Here is a 26,646-nt window from a genome sequence, read left to right as displayed (position 1 = left end):
GGACTTGGACATTCACTTATTTAGATGTAAAATGATAAAATTGCCAATTTGTGGCTTTGTGTACAAGGTATAACGTAGTGTGTAAACTCATAATTTCCTATTGACTCCAACAATTTGCTGTGGCCAGGTTTGTGTGCCTTCACAGTGTTAATCATGAAACATATCTTCTAGCCCAACAAGTAACTCTATTCCACAAATAGGATTCTTCTCACTTACATTATGATAGCTCAGGTGTGGTAAGTGGAATTGCCTCCTGAAAGTGCCTTTTTTTCCATCAAATTTAGTTGGAACTGGATGAGTAGGTGAGACTAGACATCTACATTTTACATGGCTAATGTTAGGTGAGATGGGTCCTACCTGAGCTGCAAATGAGCATTTGAGAAGCTCCAGTGTATGAGAACAGATAATAATTTTTCAGAGACTCTAAGCTAAGGTCAATGCTTTACTTTAGATTTTCATAAGCGAAGATGAAGCGAAAGAGTGATCTCCTGCTGCGTGCTAGAGTAGGACCTAGATGTTCCCCTCCTTTGGACACACTCTCAGTGCGAGATGGTCATTTTCTCATCTTCCCAGTCTTACAGAGTGCGTAAGGGCTGCACCTATAGCAGATGTAAAAAGATTCACAGGATCAAAACTATTTAAGCACTGTGCTACTTCTCTCTTTAGCACCCTGCTGAAAAGTTGGGCAACCAGCATGCTCATGCAGTCAAAGAGCCTCTTCTTGAGGCTCCTCACAGGACATGTAAAATGGCCAAAGGAATGCATCTATATGGGGCAAAGAGAGTTTAATGACTGACTTGACAAGATACAGATAGAAGAAGGGAATATGTAACTTGCAAACTCATCTGTGCTGAAGTTTCTGTATCCTATTAGTTGCCATCAATGCTTAGATCACTGTGTAAATGTCCAGGTATGCAGCTGGTAGGAAGGAGGAAGGGTTTTGTCGTCACAGTCAAAGCGGGGTGAGTATCTTTAGAGACAGACTGGCTGCTAAATGCCTTTAAGGACCTGAGTCCTAGTTTTCTGAGGGTCCAGGAGTGCTGCTGTTCGACACCACCAGAGGATCTGTCTTCCCTCAGAGGCGATAGCCATCACTGGATTTCGGCAGCGTTGTCACGTTACATTATGTACTGCTCCAAAATGCCTTGGGATGAGATTTATACAGAAAGCTGCAGAGGACAGAGTCTGGATGAATTATGTCTGCAGTGAGTTCCTTCCAGCTGAGACAAGCTCGGGAGCAGAATCTCACACTTCCCATCCAGCTGGCGGCCAAATACACGAACAGATCCTCCCCACCCCTTCTCCCAGCATTGGCTGGACTTCATGGCTCATGTGCACATTGCACAGAGACCCTCATGGTCCTTAGGCAGTAACTCTATTAGGTGAGTCAAAAAGGGAGCCTCCACCCCGTTGGCCGAGCTGTGCTGAACTTGTCTCAGCTGGAAGTCACTGTTTGCATATTTTACCATAGCTACTGAAATATGATTGATTCCAGGCTGAGGCATGACATGCAGCTTCCTAGCTCATATAAGCAAATTTGCCTAGTGAATTTGGATTGCCTCCCAGTTGCTGAATTATCCAAGAGAGAGATATTTTTTTCTTCACCTTCGTGATGTTGTATTCCAGGATCTGGGGTGCACCAGGAGCCAAGATCTCAGACACCCCACATTTAGGTCTGAAGTAATCCCTTTGCTCAGTATTGGCCTATCAATCCAATCTAACTGACCTAATGCCTCCTCTCACAGCCCGAGGTAGAGATTGTGTTAGGCACATGGCAGGAATTCTGCCATGCAACAGCATTCCCTAGATTCCTGGGTCATTAAACTGCTCCGAGAAGCTCCAAGGTTATTATCAATTATGCTAGTATCTAGATTAGTGCCTGCTCTGTCACCTTATCAGTAACAGAGTCGTAAAATTGGCCTTTGTGACTCTTATCTCCTCACTTTGATCAAATCCCTGAATCTTGATTGTGCGCTAAGTTGATCTTGTCTGCACCGTATGGGTACCCAAGAGCAGTTAGCTGGCAGAAGCTATGCATGGGACTCAGGGTGTAAAAAGATGACCAAGATCCTGCTCTATTTTATCCAAAGCCCTGGTAAAGCTTTGAAGCCAAGTCTTGCCAGGAAATACTGCTTTCACTCAAACCAGATTAAAGTGATGTGCATACAATGAAGGGAAGGTCCAAAATGCCTTTCATTTACCATTTGTCAGGAGCTGAGCGCCTGGGTCAGATGAGGACAGTCTGTTCTGGACTTGTTTCTCCTGGGACAGTGTAAGTGCCAGTTCTGGCCACTTGAATCCAGGCTTTTTCCCAAGCAGCAGCTTGACCACATGATTCCTTACCTGTCTCTGTGAAAAAGAGAAGAAATAGCAGAAAAAGCAACCTGAAGATTGACATTCTCAAAAATTAGGGTGCTTGACTTGACTGCCCCAATGCTTTCTCCTCATGTAACCTTTAAAATAAATAGAAACAGAAGCTCCCAACTGGTTTTGAAGGCGACCTGATACAAGAAGACACTAGAATTATGCAGGCCACGCATAACAGTGGTTGAAGAGAGTTAAAGTATGAGAGCTCAGGACTCTTATCTGCATTGTAGTTGTGTGACTGTCCTGAAGGTCAATGTCTGGTCAGGACTTTTGCCTTCAGCTCTGTGAGTACCAGATCTTAGACAACCGTGGGCTGCTTCTTCTCTGGGTTCATCTGAGCTTCCTCTCGACTTGTGCTTTGCAGGCTGAAGTTGGCCTCTTGGCCATCATTCAAACAGAATCTGTAATAGAAAGAAAAGGTGAAAACGTGACAGTTAAAATACCCATTGTGCAAAGACACAAACGTTCCACCTTGGTACTTTCGTTTCCTAACTCAGGCTACTGTATCATGCTTCTGTTTGGGCTCCCCTTTAAGCCAGCTTCAACCAGCTGCAGAGGCAGAGGTTTCCTAGAGGTCTCTTTATTGGAGTTGTCTACTCAGCAGTAGTCTTTGGAATACGTGGATCAGGCTATGGATCAAACCTTCCATCTAATGTAAGTGTGTGATGTGCCCACTTTTGTCTATGACTTCTAAAGTATCCCCATAGATCTTTGCTGGCTTAGTAACTGATATGAAGAAATAGTACCCTCACTAAACAAATTTTGAATTAAATCCATAAATGGATGATTATGGTCGGCAAAGTAGAGCTGAACATAGATTTATTGGAAGTTTTACCTGAAAGGATTTTTTTGTGATTTGTTGGTTTTTGGGTGGGTTTTTTAAACGTTTGAAGATTTATATGCTTTTAAATTCTGAAAGTATTAATTTAAAACACAACATTAATTTCTTCAGGGTAGGGTCCGAGGTAACAGCATCTGACACAGGAAAACCTGGGTCATGCATGGGATTACTCACTTTCATTGCATTAAATCTAATCCTTATGAAAACTTTGGTTCAGCCAAACACTTAACCACATGTTTAAGCACCTGGGACGTCCTGTCCTTACATACTTGCTTATGTCTCATTGATCCATAGCTCGGCTGGGGCATTGGGTAAATTCAAAACAAATGTAATTGACCTAGGAGTGAGAGGAGGAAATGTCTGGCTTCCCACCATCTGCCCTATCTAGTAAAGTGGGTTGAAAAGTTGAAAACAATAATCCACCAGTGATCAGACAAGGCTCTACTGGAACCACAGAAAACAACTGCGTTCGTTTGGCGTTGGTCCGAAGACTGCAAGGAGAAAACATTACAGTTGAGGTGGGGCCATTCCTACATAGAAGTGAAGCCTCCCCTACCCAAAATAGTGTTCATAGGTGCTACAGTGACTTGGAAGTCAGGTTTGCATACTCTATCATACTTACTGTTAAACAGTTGGTTATAGGCAGAAACATGATGTCCATCTTTGCAGCCCTTCTAGAAAAAAATACATTCAGTGATCCATCAGCGACCTGTGGTTGGCATGAGACTCAGTTTACCACTGCAATATGGCTCATTTATTAATAATCCATCATCTAAATCTTAATGTCCTTTGTCTTTAATTCCTTAAATACATGGCTGTTTTCATGAATGTGTATGGTAATATTATTCCCACTTCACAGATGGGAAATTGAGGCAAACCAAAATGCCTGATTTGCCTCAAGTCCACAGGGGATCTTTTGTGCAATGAGGTATTGAATCCACAGTCCTCTACCCATGCCTTAATAACTACGCCATCTTCTCTCCTAATTAAAGTTACTCACTGATATAATTGATCCATGTGCATGCTGAAAGGTTTATTATCTCAAATCTAGTGTCAGCTCCATTAAGGACAGGTTCATAAATCACCTAATCTTTTGTTGTTGAAGGTTCTCCATCTCAAACAAGGGGGCTGTGAGGTTTCATTAATCAGTTCTTGTGAAGTTGCTATCTGTGCTTAATCCAGAGCTGTGAGTCTGAAATTATCATTCTTAAGGTAAAACAAAAAAAACTGGGGAAAATCTGCTGCAGTTCTGATTGGCAGTGTTTGATGATTAAAAACATGATTCATCCAAAAACAACCCACGCCTTTCAGTCTGTTCCCAGAGCTCTGGCGCCAACCAAATTCTGGGTACCGAAGACACATTTCTGTCCTGTCACAGCAAGCAGCACAGAAATTGCAGCAAGGCAATTCCTTTTCTTCTGCTAGCACAGGGTGTCTTTCACAATGATGATCCAAACCGAGTAGAGTATCACTTACAGGGAGAGTCTGGGGTGCAAAAGCCCTTCTTGAGCAGGATGCTGCAGGACAATGGAACGCAAGGGCCACAGCTGAGATGTTTCCAAACAGCGTTTTTAGTTTAAGACCTTTGCTGATAAGTGATTAGATGCTCTAAACAAAAAGGTGGTGCTAAAAGGATCAACAAGGAAAGTCAGTGCTGAGTGGGAGCAATTTGCTGGTAAGAATCAACATCCTTATTCCTGTAAGGCTGAAGAAAGCTGGTAATTTCAAGGCATAAATCCCTTTGAGGCTTGCCACATCCTGGTTTCAGCCAACGCTGGGATGGGTTAAAAGCAGGAGGGGCAGCATTGTAAAGCCATGATCTTATCCAACTCTCATCCAACTAGCTATTTATATGGTCGTAGATATATTACATCCCATTGTCTAAGGCAGATCTTGGTACTCAGCCCTTTGAGGGCTTGTGGTGAATGCTCCTCTGATCAGAGAATTTTATAGCACTTGGTGATAGGGGACTTTATGGCCTGAAGCCATGGACCATCTTGGGCCTGATCATGTCAGATTCCTTACCTAAAACAATAAGGAGGTTGAGTCACTACTTGGGTGGGAAGCCTTCAAGGAAATCTTGGTATGATTCTGTCTCTTCAGGACATTATGACCATGATGTCTGAGAGCTACACCTGGTCACTCCTTTGCCAGGTCTAATAACTTGTGTTGGAGCTAGAGCATTTAGAAAGCTCTTCAAGATGGCATTTCCTAAAATTCCTGTAGTTCTCATTCAGACCACTACTCTTAGACCTTAGAGAAACTTATTGGTACACACTATGGCATCGGAGATCAAGAAAGTAATGAATAACTCAGGTCAAAACTCTAGCTCTCTCTGAGTCACCAGAAAGAAGCTTCGGAAATACTCAAAGCATCTCCTGTATGCGGCTGGCTTCAATCCTGTGTCTGCTTTCTTCCTTGTCTGTAAAGGGAGGAATGATGTAGCAGCTAAGGACGGCAGATGGTGTGAATCAGTCGTTCCTCTCAAACATAGTTGTCTTTCTGTTTCTCCGGGCCTTCTCCAGCTTTTCAGTACATCTGGATGTGATATTTTGGTAGTGTCCTCACCAGTGCTGTGTACAGAAGTTATACCCTCCTCCTCGGTCTTCAATCTCCTAACCAGCCCTGCTGTGCTCAGCGTTCACATCGTGGGGGTCAGTCCCCAAATCCCTGCATCCTCTTGGAGCCTCGACACGGCTTGTGTCACTCCTGCAAGCCTGACCCGGCATCTGGGGCATGAAGCTAGCTTTAGGTGGACGCATCCTGATCCCTCACTTTGTGCTGCTGCCCTGTCCGTATCCTTCCCTTTCACTTCCCTGGTGATTCAATATCCTACAGACTTTTTCAGTAATGATGTGATGGAGGTTTTTTTAGACCGTTGGTAAGAAAGTTAAATAGCACTGAGATGATCTCAGAGAGTTTCAGTTAGAAACAGCCCCATCTGATGACGATTGCCTAGCAGAATGGTACTGGAGAGTTGTCAGCTGTGCATCTATTTATCGTGTACTATATTGATCCTATATATTACCACTTTGAATTCTTTATTCACTCTTTTTCTTTATATTCTGACAAGAATGCTATACCAACAGAATTACTTTTATCACCTATGTTTAACAATCTCATTTAAAAATTGCATGAAATTAATTTTCCATATAACTGTGGTTACTACCACTAATTATATTACAACTCTTTCATTCTTTATGGGTTCAGTCTTGTATCATCCATTTCCCTTTTGGGCCAGATAACAGATTTACAGTTATCCATTTGCTCTTTAACAACACAGTAGATTCCTAACCTATTTGGCATTCTCTTGTTTTCTATCATCACTTCGAGATTTATTACAAATGTTAACAGCACTTATCCAGAAATATCCTAGATTCCCTTCATTCTTTATCTCCTTGTTTATCTACATATGGTTAATATATTATTAGGCACTATAAATGTATGTTTGTGCGTGTGAATCTCTGTATATTCTCTAACAACACATTAAACAATTATTTATTGGTCATTCTCATGTTCTTAGCACTACTAGTCATGGATTATTCACTGATGGCTTGAGCTTCCCTTATCACTTATCTGCCTTACTTAGTCCTAATTTATGTTTGCTATGTTCACAATTTCCCACCCTTTTCACATTGTTTTTGGGTACACGTAGAAATGGAGTGAGTCTGAGATCCATGGGCAGTGCTATGAGCCGATGGATGATTTTTAACCTATCCCATGGGATTTCACCTACATTGTCCATTTTTTTTGTAAGAGCAAAGGTGTTCACTTAGGCATTTACATTCACTTTACCTAAACTTCTCATGCCACTCCACCTGGACAGACTTTTCTTTTACCCGCCCTGGCCTGGACTGTAGTTCAGCGCTTATGTGTCACAGCCCAGGTAGAGGCATTAATTTCTCTTTCCTGCATACAGCCAGGAAATGTGTGCATTCTTTTGCCATTTACCTAACCAAAAAGCTTTCAAAAAAATTTCAGAACTCTCCCAGCCCCTCTCAGTCAGTTTGTTGTCATTTCACATCTCACCTTTCAAGATCTTTCCAATTATTTATTAATTTCAATACATTAGCAGTTGCCAGTTCCAAGGAAGTCGAAAGGCTCCTTGTCCTAAGCACCGTATGCGCATATAGCAAGAGACAGTCCCTGCCCTGAAGCGCTTCAAATCTAATCTAAAGAGACAGAAAAAAAGGTGGGTGAAATGAAGAATTATTAGTATGGCATGATGTTAGCAACTCCTTACCCCAGATCCCTGGCAGTTTTCCAGCCCCCAAAAGGGACATGACTGCAGATACCTCTTCTCAAGGTAAGAGCAATGTAGGGGTTTTGTGGTGGAAAGTTCTCCACCCCGATTTTGCCACAGAGGAAGCTTTCTTCTGTGCGTTTGACATACTTGGAGCAGAGCTCTATCAGCGAAGAGGCAATGGCAGCGATCAGACCTGTGTGCAGCTGCTAAAGGGTCTCCCACTGCTATGTCAAAAAAAGCCACATTTCTGCAGCTGGGAAATTCAAGGGAGCATTCCCCTTCTCCCTGCTGAGATTTGACATGTGTGGACACAGACAAGGAGCAGGGTTTGCTTAGGCAAGGCACCAGTGCTGACTCCTGCTATTCTGCTAACTGCTCTTCATTTTCTACTTACTGCTGCCTCTCATCCTACCTCATTCCTGGCCCCTTTTCTCTGTTTCGTTCACCCCTTCATGTCGTGCCTGGATGTAGACAATGAGCTTTCTACAGCAGGAATCGGCTCCTTGACATTTCTCCATCAAGCTCTTAACACAATGGGAGACCTAATCTTAGACTCAAGTTCAAGGCATAATAGTAATAATTATTGTTATTATCATTATAATAACAATGATGGAAAGATTTAGAGAAAGCAGGAAAAAAAATGTTGCTAACAGCAAGGGAAGATTATCCTGATCCTGGAAAGAGGAGTGTATCAGCAACTTTTATTCACCAGATAGTCTTCCTCTTCCAGTGTGGGCTGATACTAGAGTCTGGGAGCTCTGGTCGTGCTCCGTGACGGAGCATGTGCTGGAAGCGGTATGAATGGGTCGATGAAGTTACAAAGAGGTGCAAGAAGCCGTTTTCCTAAATGCAGGTGCACAGAAAGATGGGGAATGGACTGCAGGCATCCATCCAGGTTCATCAGCAGACAGCGGCCCAGACCTCATGCAGAGAGAGGTCAATGTTTGGCCACTTATGGGGTATGTAGTACGGGGTTAACAGCCAACATGGGCATGTAGGGCTTTCTCCCTCTCTCTTATTTCTTCTGAGCACACCAGATAAATAGCTCGAGGTGAAGGCCTGCACATTCTTTATGAAGCAAAACGTGCTGTCGGTGTAAGAAGGCGAATCTGTGGCCCGGGGCACCATGTGCAATGTAATGTGTCTCGAGTCCCTTGCACGGGCTTGTTCGAAATATGTGTCAATAACACCAGCAGCAGCAGCAGCTTGCTGCTCGGAAAGTAAAAGGAGGTTAGCGTGGTGGGGAGCTGAGGGGAAAGCAGCATGGGGTGGAGGGGAGGTAGGTCCCCATCCTCCTCCACGAGCCTCCTTAAACAGTGCAAACCTTCCCCTCCTCCCCACCACCAACTCCCTCTTCAGTTGGTGAGATCACCCTCATTAAAGCGAATACCCAGCAGAAGCACTTCCAGGAGAGATCCAACATATTTGCTTACAAACTCATTTTTCAGCAGAAGGAATAAGTGATCTCTTGTAGGGAGTGGGTGAAGCCTCTAATTATTATCTTTAAGGAAGTAAACCAAAACCAGATTAAAAATTATGGGGGACTGGCTGTCTTCCCCTTCTTGTTTCCTATTCTAGACAGGATTCTGGTCTCCCTGATTTCAGCGGAGTCAAAATTAGCACCTGCAAGGCCCACATCTGGAAAGCCATATTCCTTTGCACAAGTCTCTGCACCGTCATCTGTGAGTGCCACCGCTGCCACAAGTGATGGGCTTCAGCAGCGCTAGCAGCTCTTACCAGCCAAGGTGGTTAGCACATCCCCAGGGGAACTGGTAGATTCCCCTTCTCTGGATATCTTTGGATTGAGACTGGGCACCTTTCTGAAGGAGGTGATTCAGCAATGGCCAGTGGTATAGAAGAGACGAGCTAATGGGTAGCCTATCTTGGAAAGTATATACGCTGATGAATCAATGAGATTACGATGCTGTTGAAGAGAAACTAGACAGAATTCCTAGACTTTTGTGATTGCCTCTCACCAGTTCCCCTGCCCCAGTTGAGGAAAGCTATCTCACAGGGAGGCAAGTGAAGGGAATGGTGCTGAATCTTCTGTTCAGAATTTTGTGTCCCAGTGAGAGTCCCCCTGTCCTGGCTTGGGCTACAATGGAAATCGCTGGACTTGGGTCTCTGTTGTGGAAATTGCTGGATTTGGGTCTCTGTTGCTGTATTTGTTATACTTCCCATGGAGGGGGTTCCTACCCCACTGCAACCCCCCTTCTCCTTCCAGCAAGTCTCTCTGGAGATCCTCCAGAACCAGGTTTTTGTTTGGCCAAAGGGTTTGGTACAGGTGAATACAAACCTCCTGCTTATCACCTGACCACATGATCCTGAGTTCAAGGTGGAATTCATCTCACGAAACACCTACAGCACCAGTAATTCACACCTGAGGTATAACTCTTTTATAGGCAGTGGAGTCCAGTACACGACTTAACTTCATATTGAAACAGATATCTAAACTAGGCCAGATTACTTGTGTCCTAATTGTGCCCTTTTCTTTCCATTGGACACATGGGAAATGTAGGATGGCTAGGTCAGGACTATGCTGTAGCCTTCTACAGGGTATTGGGCTGAATCCCACCCAGCTGAGCGGGCCACATCAAGGCACCCAGAATCTTCTGCCGTAGATTCCCGGTGGTACCCAAGACACTCAAGTAAGGCTGGCAGCTACCACAGGTCCTACAGAAGAAGACCTGTGTGGCAGCTGAGAGCCAGGTAAGATCCCTAAGCATAGCTGGAAAGCTGTGAGATGCCAGTGTGCAGTCAACCAAACTGACCCTCCCATGTCTTGAAATACCTCCCCAGTTTTTGGAAATTTGACCCACCTAGTTCTGAGCTTCTGATTTCCAAATATTACTAGTCATTATTAGTTAAAAAAAAAAAAAAAGATGTAAGAAAAAGTTCCTTGAGGGCACTTGATGTTTCTGGTTGATGCTTTGGTGCACTAGAGCAGAGAAATTTTAAATTGTGCCTCCACAGACAGGGATGTGTCAATAGGTGTGTCTCTGTGTGGGTACATGCAGGAAGGGAAGGGAACAGAAGCAGAAAACATCTGATGGTGGCATCAAGGGGAAACATTTTCTTGTGTTCGTGGTTTTGCTTCCATTGCCATTTTCAGCCTTGCAGTTAAGGAATAGACTGTGTCTTCCAACAAAAGCTTCCTCTTTGCCCTCCTAGTTGGTTATAAATGGGCTAATGTCCTGTAGACAAAGTGCTTAGAAACGTTTAAACCCCTAGTATCTTTATGCTGTCAAATCTCCAGGTGTTCCTGCTTTGTGTAAAACAGATGATCCCTTCTTATTTCTAAGCTCTGAACCTCAATGATAATTTGTGAAACTGAGTTCCATTAATTAATTAGTTGAGCATTGTAGTAAAACCCAGAGTTGTGCAGGACCTTCTAAGATAGAGGTTGTAACACCTGTGTACCACTTAATATGTTGTTCCTGTAAAAATCCTTGAAAACTGAACTGTCTCTTTTCCAGGCAATATGGACAGTGGGAAATTTCTTTATTTCTTAATCAAAAAAAGTTACAAAAATTCTGAATTATTTGTTCAGTTAAATATTTCTGGCCAGTCAAAATATCTCCATCAGATTTCTACTTTTCAATGTTCTAATGCGTGCAGGACTATAGTAAAATATTGTAATGCTAAAACTTGTTTCAATGTGGAAATTAAGCTACTTGTGCTGCAACAAAACATTTCATTTTTTAAAGGAAAAAATAAAACCTTAGCAGGTTAAACCCAACAATGGTGCAGCTTTAGTGTTCCATATACTACCTGTGCATCAGGGAAGAAAATTGCAAAAACAGACAAAAAGCTTTTGGGGGGCTTAGACTGTTGAGGATTTCAGCACTAGAGCATCCAGAGCTTAAGGTTTTGATTAAGGGAAAGTTCCTGCAGACTTTCTGTCTCTGACCTTGCTACGAAAGGCATCGTTAGATATTTAGGACCTATATGAGCATGGGAAAGCTGAAAACGGAGAGTGAGCAGTCTGGCTGATTGGTCCTGCAGCTCTTTGGTGAGACAGAGCCGATTCTCTTGCATGAATGAGAGCAGCTTTCTGGCAAGCAGCGAGCTCCTGCTGCAGAGGGCTGCCTGGTCCCCGTGGCTACTCGGGCTCCTCAGACCCCAGCAAAGTCCACAGGTTCCACGTGAGATCTAAGGGTTCATTGGATTTTCTCTGGTGGAGCTTCCTTCCCACAGCCTCCCATTGTCACCGATCAGATCTCCTGTGAAACCTAATTATTAACATTGCATAATCCCCCAGATACATCAGTGCATCAGTTCTGCAGGTAAATGAGGAGAAATCCAAGCTGGAAGGAATCCATCTGCTAAGCCGAGTGACCCTGCAGCTTTATTATTATTATGAAGAGGAGGGCTCGTCTCTCGTTTCTAAAGTAAACACAGGCAGTATCTTGGCAGAGGAACGTGCAGCAGAAAGCTGGGATTGCTTTCCCAAATTCTTGGCCGCTTCCCTCGCTGCATGTTAAAGCTGGTATCTTTGCCTAATAGTGATCACCCCTCTGCGAGCTGATCACTATCTGGCAGCCTGTCTGCATTTCCCCAGCCACTTTCAGAAAGAAATCATTAAGGCTCTGGTGCTGCTCAGAGAGGTCTGCAGGTGCGGCTCCCGGCTGCTGCCACCCCGTGAGAGTCCTTCTGCGGGAGACTCCTCTCCCCAAGCACCGACGGGTCATTTACCCTCACCAACCAGGGCAAACGAGTCCATCGCTGTGGTGGTTTGCTCTTCACCCAGCATCTTATTTCATCCTCCAAGTCAGAGATTTGGGTTAGTTTCTCCCGCTCCAAGGACAACTCCCTGCCCACTTTCTTCCCTCCAAATCCTACTCCTCCTACACGCTTCCTCTCTCTCACCCCAATTTCTTCCCCGTCCATCAGCCTGACCACCGCCAGCCTTTTTTCAGCCAGGCACTGAGTCACCAATCGCACCGAGAAGTTACTGGGCTGGAGAACAGTTATGTTTTTCTGAGGAACATCAAGGCACTGCATCTGCTGAGTCACTTGGAGAAGAAGCCCTTTGAGCCACGGCTCCCAGTGTGTGAACACCCAACTCCGGCAAGTTTAGGGAGAGGAGCCCGGAGAAGAAAGCTTGGTCCTTCTCTGCGTTGTTTGGTGACGCACACACGGTGCCGTAATGCTCCAGTCGTGTTGCAGGAAATCAGCCCATGTCTGTTGCTTGATCGCTCAAAAGACTGGCAGAGCTTCTTGCCCAAATCACCTTTTTTTGACCAAGACATCTGGACACCCTTGGAGGGGGTGGCCTGTTACTTAAGAGTCCACAGAAGAAGGCTAAGAAAAGCAAGCTGGTTGTGAATATTCACATTACATATATATAGGTCTTTCTAGCTCAAAACCAGATTATTAAACCTGGGCTTAAAGTTAGGTCATTGCCATAGATGTAGGAAGCGAGGGGTTTTGCTTAGCAGCCCAAGAAAATTAAGCTGCCTTATGGCTGAAACATCCCTGCCTGTTCCATTCACACCAGAATAAATTTTGGGCTGAAGTAGACCCAATGCATCCATTTCAGTAGACAGGAGATATCCGCAAATGATAGTAAAAGTCAGTGCTGTAAATCAAATTAATTCTTTCTCTTCTTTCTCTGCATCAGGTTTTATTGCTGTTGTTATTCTTTCTGTTGTGAGAGATGATCTTTGAGAGAGAATTTTTCTCTCTCTCAGAGTGTATACAAATGCCAGGATGTACACTGGCATTTTTCCTGTACCTTTGAGCGACTCATCAGTCTGTACCTCCTTAATTTTACTGAGATCTAGCTGAAACATGTCAAGGAGCCATGAGGATTTTTTCCCATGCAAAGTAGTTTCTTTGCAAAAAAAAAAAAAAAGAAAAAAAAATCCAGTTGTTCCGTTGCAGCAGAAATTGCCATTTCATTTTTAAAAATAGTTTTATAAGCAGCAAAAAAAGTCTGAGCTTTTGTCACATGGCAGCCTTGCAAGAGTTCAGCTCTAAATAAAGATGACTTCCCTTTTGGTTGGGGTGTTCCCCATGGCCTTCCTCCATGTGGATTCTCTGTTGTCTAATAACAGGTCATCTTTTGCTGCAGCCCTTCCAAAACAGAGGCAAAGAGAAGTTAAGGAGGTCTCTGCACTCTGCTGCTTTCCATTTTTTTTCTAAAAAGAAAAATATAGACCTGAAAAGCTTCAGTGTATTTTTGGAGGAAAGTTCTTCTTCCCTGACCACCTCTCATGTTCCTTTCCCATAGAAATATTCTCCTTAGTCCTAAGTCCATCCTGTGTACAGAAATGGTCCTCAAAGAGGGTATAAAATATATTCATATCTATGTATGACTTCAGAACAGTTGATTCAGTATTGATCAGTCCTTGAGCCTTTCAGAGGGATTGAATGAGATGAGTCTTGTGACATTTCAGACCAAAGGAGGAGCAGATTCTGTGATGAGTGGTTGATATGAAAGGAAGCACAAGCATAATTTACTGCAAAGTACTTAAATGGTATTTTGATGGATAGTGCAGCTAGATGAAAAGCTCTTTCGGGTTTGGGTTAATTTTCTTTTTTTTTCAGTTCAGTAGTTCAAAATGCAAGCATCTTTTTCATGGTTGGAAAAATGAGCATTTGATCAGAAATTGTTTTTCTACAGAAATCAAAATACTTCACTTGAGTTTTGAGGTTCTGAGTATTTTAAGATAAACATAAAACATTTTTACACAAAGTAAAATTGTATGCAAAACCACCTTCTATAAAACTGTATTTTTACAACGGTCAGAAAAACTAAACTTATTCTGAGTGCTTGGCAAATGTGGCAAACTACATAGATATGTGAAAAATACTCAGAAGATTTCAGGGTGATTATATATATAAAAAAATAAATATATATATATATATGCGCATTTTTATGGGAAATAGATTCATGGAAAAAAAAAATGTGCCCAGTCCTAATTGGCAGTTTCAGCAGAGCAGATAAACTAGTGTAGGAGTTTGCTCTTCCTCAAATGATCAGGGTTTGGACACAGTGACAATGAGAAACAGCAAAATTCCTGATGCAACTGGAACTGTGCTCTGGGTCTAAAAAGGAAACAGTCCCTGAGATTGCTCAATCAAAACCTCTAATTTAGTATCGATAATTTAAAAAAAAGCACACAGAAGTGTAACAGAAAGTTCCTTACTGACTGTCTTGGTGCAATAAAAGCCCTTAAACACATGCTCAGTTTTAAATATTGATTACAGTGTTAACTTGAAGCACAGACTGAAGTGCTTTTCTAAATCAAGGCTTCCTGCATTTTCCTTAACAGTATTTAATGACCAGAACAAAAAGCAGTTGTAGGATTCATTAGAGGCAGAAGGGAAAAGAAAAAAAAAAAGAGAGAGAGTGCAAAAGGAAGGAAAAACAAAGAGGAGGAAACTTTATGGCTCCGTAAACAGCTGTAAGCAATGTCTCTGGTCGGGTCAGACCGGTCTGAGTTGACAAGGCAGTGTCTCCAATTATATAGCATGCTGTAGCCTGTAAAAATGAAATCAATTTGTTATTTTTCTGGGAGAACATTATAGCGTGAGTTCACACATTTGGTGAGCCTGATGACTCAGTGAAAGCCAAAGAAGGAACTCGCAGACGCGTGTGTGTGTGTGTGTGTGTGCACAACTGAGTGAGGGTATGTGTGTGTGTTTAGCATGACCAAATGCATATTCAGAATACATTCTTGGAGGAAAGGGCAAGAAATATAAGTAACTTGCTGCGTTAGAAGAGCGGACAGTGAAAATCATGTTGTTCTTATAGGGTTACCTAAACACCACAATGACAGAGCTTTCCATCCATGGTTCTCATTTCAAAATTGGCTTCATCACTAAGGAGTTTCAGGATAAAATTCCCCCGAGCACTTAAGCACTTAAGCAATTTAGAAGTCCAAATCCAATCTTCACAAGGATCTGAGGTCTTCGAGCCCAGTCCTCCAAGGTATTTAGCACTGACATAGCCCAGACCAGACCTCATTTCAGGGGGATGAGCATTAATGAGAGGTTTGAAACCACAATATGTAATTTATATTGCTGATCATTTAAAAAAGATTCAAGTTGGGATGCTTTGGGGATGGGGGGAACTAGGAGGGTGAAGACTAGCCACACTCCTAATTATTATTGAAATTCATAGTAGGAGTCTAAATATCTTTAAATACTGTGGGCATTTTTCATTGCCTAATATGTTGCCTTCTCTCTTCCCTCCATTCCCCTGACTTAGCACACCAAACCCAGAAAATTTGATCTATTTTCATCTAAAACTTGATTCCAATGCCCAAGATACAGAAGCATTACACTGGGTAGAAAGAGGTGGGTTCTCTCACAGGCCAGCCAGTCGTTGCATCGCAAACACACATACATACATACTTTCCATTTGTCATGAAACCCGGACGGGATTAGGCTGGGAGAAGTCAGAAGTAAGGCAGCAAAGGTGTTTACATGAAACTTGAAATTACTCTTCTTTCATTTGCAAGTAACTGTTGTTCCTCGTCCCAGGTAAATTTATCCATCAGCAATATCATTAGATGAGTTCATTATAACCACGAGATTTACAGCTCTCATAAACTGCAGTGTAGGTGGCAGATTAAAATGTTAAGGCTTATACATCTCTAATACCCTGTGCTGCGATCCTGGCAAATCTTGTAAGATAAATGGAGCTGGATGGAGGCAGATCTCAGCACGAGACCTCCAGGGAGAAGCCCCAGATGTAGGATGTGGTATGGAAACAACACCAGGGTCAGCGTGTCCTGGAGCCAGGCTTGAAAACATGGTTTGAGGGGCCATTATTCTGCTGGATGGGTTGTTTTTCAGGTGACATGTATAACAGAGGCGTTAATTGCCCAGGGTAATTAAAGAGTTCCTGAGACTTTTTGCAAGGCACCGGGTTGTTAATACTCATATTCTCTCCTCTTCTATTCTGTTCCATAGATCCTAAGGGAAGACAAAGTCAAAGAAACATCTCTTGCACTTAGAGTGGAAGGTGCTGAGTGTTGTGGTGTGCCTTAGTTCCTGTGGGAATTCACTGTCCTGGCCAAACCTCAACTTAGATAATTACACTCTGCTTTCTTAGCATCCACTCAAAGTTGCCATTGAGCATGTTATTTTCCAAATCCAGACCCAAGCTACTATTGGGTGTTATAAATAAGCTGCCAAGGTCCACGTTAGAGATAGCTGCCGTCTAACTCTCAGCAAAAACTTTCCTTGGTGCCGTCTTTTACCAGCCCTCTGGGAATTTCTGAGCTTCAGCAAAAAAAGGGTGAGATTCCTGGTCCCTACCTTTAGCTTGCTAAAAACAAGGTGTCTAGTTTATGCTCATCACTTTTCCACAGCCAGTGCCGCCTCCTAGGCAACTCCAGTGATTCAGCCCACCTATCTGAGGCACCTATCTTAGGATGGGCTGAATTGCCCTCTGGAGATGCTGATCTTGCTCCACGGACTCTAGTAGACAGCTAACTTGGCCGAGATGCCTAACTTTTAAATGGTCAAAGTCGGGTGAGATGAGTCCCACGCTTAGAGATCCTCTGATGAAAGGTGCTAGAGAAATACAATGCTGCATCATCATCACCATCATTATTATTAATGCAGGGCAAGGGTGAGGGAATTATTCATGGGAGAAAAGTTACCTCCATGCCTGCGTGTTTGCAGGATCAGACCCAGCCACAAAATTATGTACATACTTTCTGGGCTAGAAGAGAAAAAGAATTTAAATATAGCTCTCGTGCTCTACTTCAGGATGAAATAAGAGATATCTAACAGGAGAAGTGGAAAGAACAGTTAATCCAGTGGGTTTCAGTCTTTTTTTTTCCAGATTGGAAGAAAAAAATTCTGGAAGGACAGAAACCTGCGCAGTGAATTTGATCTGTCTAACGACAGGCTTAGATTTCTTAGTTCTTTTTGTGAACCTCTTAGGAATAGTCTGTCGATAGCCAGATGCTCAGAGACCAAAAGTTGAAGACTCCACAGCAATCATTGTTACAGATACTCATAATTTCTGAATTAAAATATGTCACTTCTGTAATTAGTGTTAGACTACTTAGGCCTAGGTTTGATTAGTACTGGGCAACACACAACCAAAAAACTCACCCTCAAGCTGAAAAAATATTTTCATGATAATCAGTTACTTGATTCATGTCTTCTAGAGCTAAACCTATTGCTTTGCTGATTTATATTAAGGTAGTTTTCAAATTTTCAACTAAAACATTGATTAAAAATTTCATTATTGTCCACATTTTGTAATTGCTTGGGTTTGGGGTAGTCTTAATGTCATAGAAGAAAAATCACTTCCATCCAGCAGGGACATTAGTTAGCAGAACGATTTCCTTTTCCATTTAAAATGATGGGGTTTGGCAAGTTCCATTTCCTTTGTTTCCATTCTAAAACTTCTCCAGGTTTTATTTTCATCTTCTTAGGAAAACAGAAAAATAATCACAACATATGCTAGAATATTGGTGTTTTTCTGTGAAAAAGAATGCCATTAAATGAATGTAGATTTATTGATTTTTCTGCCTGTCCACCCACCTGGCCTCTGGTGGTTCAACTCTACAGAAGAGTTTCATGGAGGCTGGGAACTGATGTATGCTATAGGAGTATGAAGGAAGACACAGTAGGCTCAGCTACATCTCCTACGCCTGGTCCCTAGCTCTGGTTGAGATGTTCTGGAGTATCCTTCCCAGCTTCCAGTTGTCCATGTCAAGCAGGCACCATTGCTCTTCAGTCATGTATGCCAGGTTTGTGTAGTGAGGGTTTGTGGGTACTGAACCAAGGCTGACTTACCGATCCTATCCCATGAGTCTCTTGAACATTCAGGTGCCATTGGGCATTCACAGCACTCTCCAAGTTTTGGAAACTTCACAGCCTCCTAGTAGCTCAGTTCTGCCCAAATGTGTTTTCAGGCATCCTCAGATGCATGAAGCTCATGCTGCTCCACCTTAGCAGCCCATGGGGGATTATGGGTAGGGCACCCAAGAGGGCCTAAGTCTGATGCTGTAGGATGGAATAAGGGCTGCCCGCTCACCACTTGCACGCAGCTTCCCTGTAAGACCTTCTGGCCTAGTACGAGCAGATGTGAGACAACCCTTGCTGGGTTTTCCTTATAGCCTGACAGGACCTAGGAAGGCTTCTCCAGCCGTCTTCTTCATTTCCATATCTTAGTGTCATAATACCAAGGCTGTGTTCTAAGCGTGCATCTTTTTTAGGCAGGCAGCTCTGCACAACTTGTCCCCTTCTTCATAGTGTGACTGAGATTCATCTTCAAAGAGTTAAACGTGGCACCATCAAGAGGCAAAGAAAATGAGTGAGAAAGGAAAAGAGAGTGAGGTGAGCCTCTGGAGATCTGAACAGATTATGAGAAAGGATTTGGATGAGGTGTGACATCCTCCTGTTAGGGGATCCCATGCAAAGGGAGCAGCATGGAAGAAAACCTAGGGCATCTGCAAGTGAACATAAATCCCCTCTATTATAAGCAGGTGGACAACCTTTGACTTAATTTCTGCAGCAGGACTGGCTGCCACCTTGCATCTGTGTAAGAAAAAGGGAGCAAAGTCACTGCTATTGCACAGTTCTCAATATTCAGTGGCAACTTAAGCACTCTCTGGGTCTTATGCTGGGTCATTAGATAAGTTACACTCTTGCTGTACAACACTAATAAATGCAGTTATTTTACCTGTGTTGGGGACCCCAGAAGGACGTCCGCTGAGGAAGTTCTCAGCCACACTTGGAGCCAGCAAAAGGCCTCTCCAAGATGAATAGCAAAATAGAGCTCCTACAGGGTTCAAGAATAACAGAATTCAGGAAGAAGCAAGTAGGTGTACGTGCCTCTACATGCTGCTACTGATGTGTCAAGGACTTTTGACAGCCATACTGAGAAGGTAGGGACCTTGAAAAGTCAGTAGAGTGGTGCTGTACAGCGAGGTCATCCAAAACTGAAGCCTTCTCTTTCTCTGAAAAAGCTATGAGCATATATTTCCTGCATATTTCTTCCTCGTAAGCTGGCTGGGGTGTCCATTCCAAGAGGGAGGGTACATGTAATTTTTTAAGAGGGTGGCCAGGTACTTATTTACAACGGCTCTGCTGAAGGAGCAGATAGATTAAGATAAGGGAAATGAAGAGCTCTCTAGGTGTGTTGGCAAAGAAAAAATTCTCACTGAAGGTTGAATTAAACACTTCAGGGCATGCAAGGCTTAAAGATAAGCCAAGAACTTTGGCTGTGGACATACAGAACAGTGTTTTCATGGCTCCTCCTGAGCTAATGGGAAGAAAAAGCTAATTGGTTTGAAAAGAACAGTTCTTTGACCCTTTCCCTTGGTTCAAACTTGAGTTGTACCTGTTCTGGGGATGAGTGGTTTTGTAAATTTGAGTGCTTCATGAATTCTCCAGTGAAAAAGAAGAGGTTGGGGTCAATCCATTCAGGAAGTATTGGTGCTTAAGAAATTTGAAGATGATGTCTGGTTAGACCACAATAGATGACACTTGGCCCATTTCTTGACGCTGCATTTCTGAAATAACCCACATGCAGAAGACAGTTTAGAAGCAGATCACAGAAGTGTGGAAAATGCAAAATACAGGTTTAATCATTGGAAACAGTGAGGAAAATGAATTATAGGAGCTACTAGTGAATTGAGTAACACTGAAATGAGATTCTGATCTTTATAGACTTTCCCAATGTTTTCTACAGGTTTTGGCTGTTGGGTTGTTGTTGTTTTTTTGGGGGGGAGGGAAGTGTTGGAAGGTTCATATCTCATGATCAATAAAAATGACAGGAAGCTGAAATAACTTGGTTCTCCTAAAGATAAATTGACTTTAGAGAGAAGGAGAAAGAAGAAGACCAAAAGAGGGTGCTCTGATAGATGTTACCACACTCCAGAGTCTGCAAGTGAACTAGGAGGAGGACTGTGCTTAGCTATGTTTAACAGCAGAGGCACTGTTCGTGGCAAGATGTTTTGAGATTCCACCCTGTATCTTCAGCTGAAAGTCAAGTGACTACACACTCCTCCATAAAATGCCAAATTTGCATTACACTGTCTCAGTGCCTGATGACGCCTTGAGAACAAGACTCTTGCTGGAGATTGTCTTTTGCAGATTAAACTTTCCAGACTGTAACATAGATCAAAGCAAGGTGTGACTGTTTCCCTACTGTATTGAGAAGGGAGCAGTGTGAAAAGCAATTAAAAGTATTTCTACGTGTTTTTGGTTGGGGTTTTTTTGGTTTTTGTTTTGTTTTGTTTTGTTTTATCTTAGATTATCTTCCCAGCAACGGAAACGAACAGTTGAGGGCACCAACCTATAAACTCCTTTTCCTATTTTCACTCTACCACTGTAGTAACCACCAAAAAACAGAGACAGGCATGAGTTTAGCTGTTCACATAAATCAAAAGTTTATGATACTGGAATCCTAAAGCTTCATCCAAGTCCTATTTAAATAGCTCAAGAAAGTCCTCCTGGCTTTACGTGATGGATGGAGCGTACAGCAGGTTGATTGTATCTCAGCGGACACTTTGTCTTTGGTGGGAACTAGATGGGACACTTTTGAAAGCTTTGGGAAGGATGCTAGTGACTCTAGTTGATGTGGGAACAAGCTCTACAGATGTTTCCACCAAAGTTAACTTTAGACACTGCAAGTAGCCATCCTGGACTCCTTGTATAGTGAGTGACTGAACTATTAGTCTCTGAAAGATGAGTCAGATCAACTGAGCTAATGCTTTTCTCTGGAGGCTTCAATGAAGACATCTGTTTCTACTCATTGTTTATAGAGAAAAAGACCACTTAGCTCCTGAGCCTAAAGTTAGCATCTGTGAATACCTCCTAGCTCCCAGTCCTCAGGGGGTTGAATGGGTTGAGATTTGGAGATGTAGCACCCTAAGACTCCGCATTCCCAACAAGGCCACAGGGGCAACACACTCACAAGCCCTCTGAAAGCTGAAATGATGTTTTAGGTGTCTTTAGTCCAGAAACTGTGACCCAGTGTTTTGTATATAACTTAACAATGAAACAAAAACGTACATAGTGCAGTCAAAATCAAAACACTCTTTCGCTTGGCATGGACTCTATTTCACAGGTGCTTTTCTGCCACTAGTTGTTCCCTGAATTAATCTAAAGCTTACTAAAACCCACATCAAGCCACTCAGATAGGGAAAACAAGTTAACTGGGTCCTTTCCTTGGTCTTCTCCTGTGAGTTCCTGCAGGCTCCTGCAGGAACTTGCCTCCTTCCTACAGCTGAGCTCTTTGCATGGGCTTCAACACAGCATTTAGCTTTCCTGGGTGGGAGTTCTTCAGGGAACTTAGCAATCCCAACTGTTAGGTATCATGGCATGATTCACGTGGAGACTTTTACAGCGCAGACATATCCCACTCAACCAGTCACTCAGGCTGTCTTGATAGCCTAGCCAATACAGTCAATGGAGGCAAGGCCATGATTCACCTCATCCCAAAGCAGACGCCTAAAATGGGGCAGGTACATTGTGCCCTAGAGGTACCTGTTTCTCTCCGCTGACTGATTACAAAAGCAGGCTGGGGTGAGTAGATCAGCTGGAGATGTCCATGTTGCAGACGTCAGAAGGTAGGTGAGATGGACACAGTTCCTGGTCAATGTAAGCTCCCTTCCTCCCTCTTTTCATGCAACCGAAGAGAGAGGCCCTTCCGGAGGGCAGTTCATCTCCCTCCCTAGGGTAGGATGGATTGTCTTCTAATGTTAAGTGAGATTTATCTTCTCCCCAAATTGCAGCTGAGGTAGAAAGAGGCATCTAAGACTAGGAAATTAGCTGAAAATCCTTTTCTTTCCCAGGCAACTCCTACCTTGTCCACCTAAAGTTCATTTACTGGAGGGCACATTCTCAGGTGAGCTGATTATCTAGTTTCTAGACTCCTACCTAGAGTCATTTGGGATCCAGAAATGGATGTCCCTATGTCTCACTTGCCTGGAAAGGACTGATTTGTAAAGCCTAGTCTATGCACAGTTAGCAAAGCCACTGAGATGTGGTACCTGACCATCTGAATGTCCATCTCCTTTTCACTTCTGTCCCCTCTTCACCAGGTACCCTCCAGGAAGGGATCTAACTGGCCGCAAGGACCCTTCTCCCGTAAAAAAGACAGACACTTTAAAACATTTTTTATCTAGCCTAGAGAAGTGCTAAAGTCAAGCTAATTTTCTTGTTAACTCCAGCAATGATAGAATTCTTGTACTTTTTTTTAGTCAGAGCAAAAGAGTGAAGACATATTCCCTGACTGCCCTGTTGATAATTCAAACACACCAGGCTGTTCCCAAATGAAAACCACATAGTAAAAATGAATGTAAACAGAAATACACACTGCCCAGGCAGGTTTCTGTTTGTCATTAATTCTGAGCAGAAAAGTCAATCAAGAGATTTAATTAGAAGAAAAGGAAATTATACTCTAAAAATCCCTTCAGTTTTAGTAATCAAGGTTATTATTAGAAGCACCAGTAAAAACACTAAAAATCTATTTAATTAGCTACATATCTGCTGATCTCTCTGCATAACTGACTTGTTTGTCTCTAAGGCTTCAACCAACATATTGGTTCATGGACACTCCTTGCAACAGACTTCCATTTGGCTGTGCGCAGAATTCACACTCAAGTTTTGTTGGGTTTTTTTGGTTTGTTTTTTTTTGGTTCTCCCCACTTTAACCAAAGCAATTCACAGATTGAATGTCAAAGCAGACTTTCCACATCCTTATGACAATACAGCAAAGCTGGCATTATTTTGTGAAAATACAACCCTACTTTTGAAAATTCCCAGATTGAAACTGGTGTGAAAGTAAAGTGAAAAAGTGCTAAACTAATATCTGGAAGGACACTGACAACCATTTTAACAATTCTTTTTTAAAACACTTCAACCTGATTAGAAAGCTCCAGTATTAAGCTTTGCAAAGCACATGCTTGGATTAAGCAGGTGTGGAAAAGCTTTGTAAACAGTAGAAAGTCTTTTCTAGACCATACTTCCAGGGTTGTTACCACCATGCCAGGCATGGCTCCCAACTTGCATGCACCTTTGCATGAATGTGTCTAGTAACATGAGTACAGTTGTTCACACAGGAGACCAGCGTTGATATTAAACCCATATTAAGCCATAGGAGAGTTTTTCCCCAAGTCGTCTGTATTCTAGCAGGGCTACATTTCCATCCCCTTTCCTCTATAGCACAGGTTATTTAACTGTTTATGGTAGTGAGTTTATATAGCACTCCTGCAGCATTTAGCTCAGAGTTGGATTTTTAAGTTCTCAAGGTCCAAACTGCTTGAGTCGTTAGGGTAAGTTTCAGTTGGTAAAGTTCAAATATATAGAGCACACTGTTGAATTGTATGATGGTTGTCAATTTTTGGTGTTCCCTATCCAAAGACTTGGCACGTGGTGTCTTCTACTGTTGGTGTTATTACTTTGTGTAACTCTGAAAGTGCTTTTGACTGTCTAATCCCTGGGCTCCCTCAGCTGCCAAGGTTTCCTATAAAACATACCTGCCCTTGTATAGGTGTGCTTGGCTTTCAAGGAAAGAAATATGGATTTGACCCTCTAGTTGCAAAGGAAACTAGCTGTATGAGCTGAGCATCTTTGGGAAGAAGCAGCACAATGATGGATTAAGGCTTTGAGAGGATGAAGAAAAGGGAAGGAAGATATTAAAGCTAGAGTTGCTTGCCTTGTTGGGCCTGTAGGGAACTTCAGGAGAGAGATGATGTTGTTTTGGGAAGGGATGACAGCAAAAAGGATGTTTTCTGGCAAGGGGAATGCAGAATAACTGAAGATGTTGATTTTCTGTCCCCTTTCTGTTGAACCAAGTACAATGGTGAAATCCAGCCTGACAGAATCTCTTTTTCCGTGTTTTTCTTCCAGGTCCTTGGCAATTGGTCACCAGTATTCCTCCCTGGGGACTCAGCCCATCCTATGTGGGAGCATCCCAGGATTGGTACCCAAGCAGCTACGCTTCTGTCGGAACTATGTGGAGATCATGCCCAGCGTAGCAGAAGGGGTAAAGATTGGGATCCAGGAATGCCAACACCAATTTCGAGGGAGGAGGTGGAACTGCACGACTGTCAATGACAGCTTAGCCATCTTTGGACCCGTGCTAGATAAAGGTGAGTGCAGTGCTGCGGGTTTGGCGACAGCAACATCCGTGGTGGAGTAGCAGCAGAGATCTTGAGAAACCGACTGTGAAGTCCTTCACTTCTGATAAAATGTCATGTAAAATGGGCTGCTGGAGACTTGAGCTTGATAAAGGAGACATGTGACACAGGCAGGGAAAATTTTGTTGGCCCAGGACCCCATCCAAGCAGTTCAAACCTGACCCAGAAGGTCTTCTGTAGACACAAGAACATAATTAAGCTTTCTCATAGGAATGGCAAGTACATGTGTGCCTCCCCAATGTAAGTTGAGTGGTTACCCACCACTTCCATTTTACAGCCGACATCCAGTCACAGGTAACCATAATTTCTACCTCAAACCTCTACTGGGATTGTATAGGTGACCCAGGGTACTGGGAAGTGCCCCATTTGGTAATGCGCAGAGAGTAAGGTCGTCTCTGACCCTGCTTGGAGCAGGAGGTTGGAGTAGAGACCTCCCAGGGTCCCTTTCAACATGAATTATCCTATGATCCTATGCCCCTTGGAAGGAACACAAAGGATTATTGTGTTTTCAGTGGTCAGGCTGGACGTCTGGCTCCTTTTCTGACCCCATGGCATTTCATGCCACATTTTCAGCTCCCTCGACGATTGCAGAGGGGAATTGATGGGCTGTTGGGTATGGTTCCTAGGGGCTGGACTTAGATAACATCAGTTTTGATACCTTAATGGGATACAATGAAGATCAAAGGCCTGAGGAAATCACCATCAATTAATGGTTCTGCTTTCATTGGTTATGAATGTGGCAAATTAAGACAGGGTGCTAATTCAGGCAACTAATTCTGACATAGCACCCATTGATATAAGTGAGAGCTCCTAGAAATGTTTTGCCCTAAGTTGTTGAATGTAGTGGGATTTAAGCATCTGGCTAAGTCTGAGTATCTGGTCTTTTCCCCTATAAGTTGGCAGGAGCTTATTTTAGCCCATAAGAACATTTTTTTCCTTCTTTGCCCTTGCAGTATGCCTTTTAAAGTCCAGCCTTCTCCTGCTGGTCTCAGTGAGTCTGGGTCAAGCTCTGCCTTTTCCTTTAGCACAAAGGGGTTCACCCAAGAGGCAGACTCACTTTGCATTTGATTCCTGCCCAAATTGTAAGTCCAGGTGCCCTGTGCAGAGCTGTGCAGGAGAGTATGGCTGCTTTCTCTTAGGAGAGCACCAGCAGAAGAGGCTTGGGAATCCTCTTTGCTTTCTTTCTTTCTTTTTTTTGGTTTTGCAAAAGAGTAACAGTTACAGGTTCCTGATAGTCTGAGAGTTGGAATTACTTTGTCTGGAACAGTGGAGTAGCACCGTTTGACCTCATATGAGAGAGGAGGGAGCATCTGGGATAGTTTCAGGGAATCTCCTGAGTTGGTGTATGTAGCTGATCTACACCCACCATGGGGCACGTTCTTCCAGTGCTTGCCATCTGGAGATCTGGGGTTTGTTCGTTTTTCCCCTGCTTCATTACTCAGAAGATACTTGAGCATCTCCTTTTGTGTGAATTTTGAAAAACAGGGCAGCCAAGAGAAAGCAAAGCCTTGATTTGTATCATGGCAGGGCCTCCACCAGTGAGAAAAGGCTTTTTACATGCACCCAGCAGGAGAATGGGCGGTTTCAGCTGGTGGGGTTATCCTGTTCGAGCTGGGGAGCTGAGGCACCATATTAATGGTAGTGTCACTATCTGGGTTTAGCAGTGAGAGATTATCCCAAAACAATTACACCTGTAAGATCTGTGGTGTGGGGCACTTAACCTTCTATCAAAGTGTCATACCACAATGTTTTGCATGCAGGTAAAGCACCTTTTCTGGGTACATCACTCCTGGGAGACTGTAGCAGTTGAATTAGGCCAGCACAGCCAAACTGAGTATTTTTCCCATAGACACAAGCCCAACGTGACCTGCCCAAGACCATTCACTGGGCACAGGCAGTAAGGGAACCAGATAACACAATTCCTTTGCCTTGTCATGAGGCTGGGTGTCCTCAAGGACACATGGAGTACCTCGTGCTCCCAGATGGTCTTGGATTAGATGCTCCACATCTCCTGTAGCAATTATACCCCGTACATGAGGGAAGCGATCCTCACCTCCTTGCTGACC

The 26,646-nt window shown here is 43.2% G+C and overlaps 1 protein-coding gene across 1 annotated transcript in view; it reads left to right on the top strand.

Moving 5' to 3' along the window:
• Nucleotides 1-26,646, top strand: part of WNT3A (Wnt family member 3A) — an 88,202-nt gene that overhangs the window by 25,859 nt on the left and 35,697 nt on the right. The window contains exon 2 of the mRNA XM_069778376.1: nt 24,291-24,532. Within this exon, the coding sequence (XP_069634477.1) occupies nt 24,291-24,532 (242 nt within the window). The remainder of the gene's footprint in view (nt 1-24,290; nt 24,533-26,646) is intronic.

Source organism: Haliaeetus albicilla, chromosome 2 (assembly GCF_947461875.1).
Source record: "Haliaeetus albicilla chromosome 2, bHalAlb1.1, whole genome shotgun sequence".
NCBI lineage: Eukaryota > Metazoa > Chordata > Aves > Accipitriformes > Accipitridae > Haliaeetus > Haliaeetus albicilla.
This window is presented reverse-complemented; position numbering and strand designations above follow the sequence as displayed.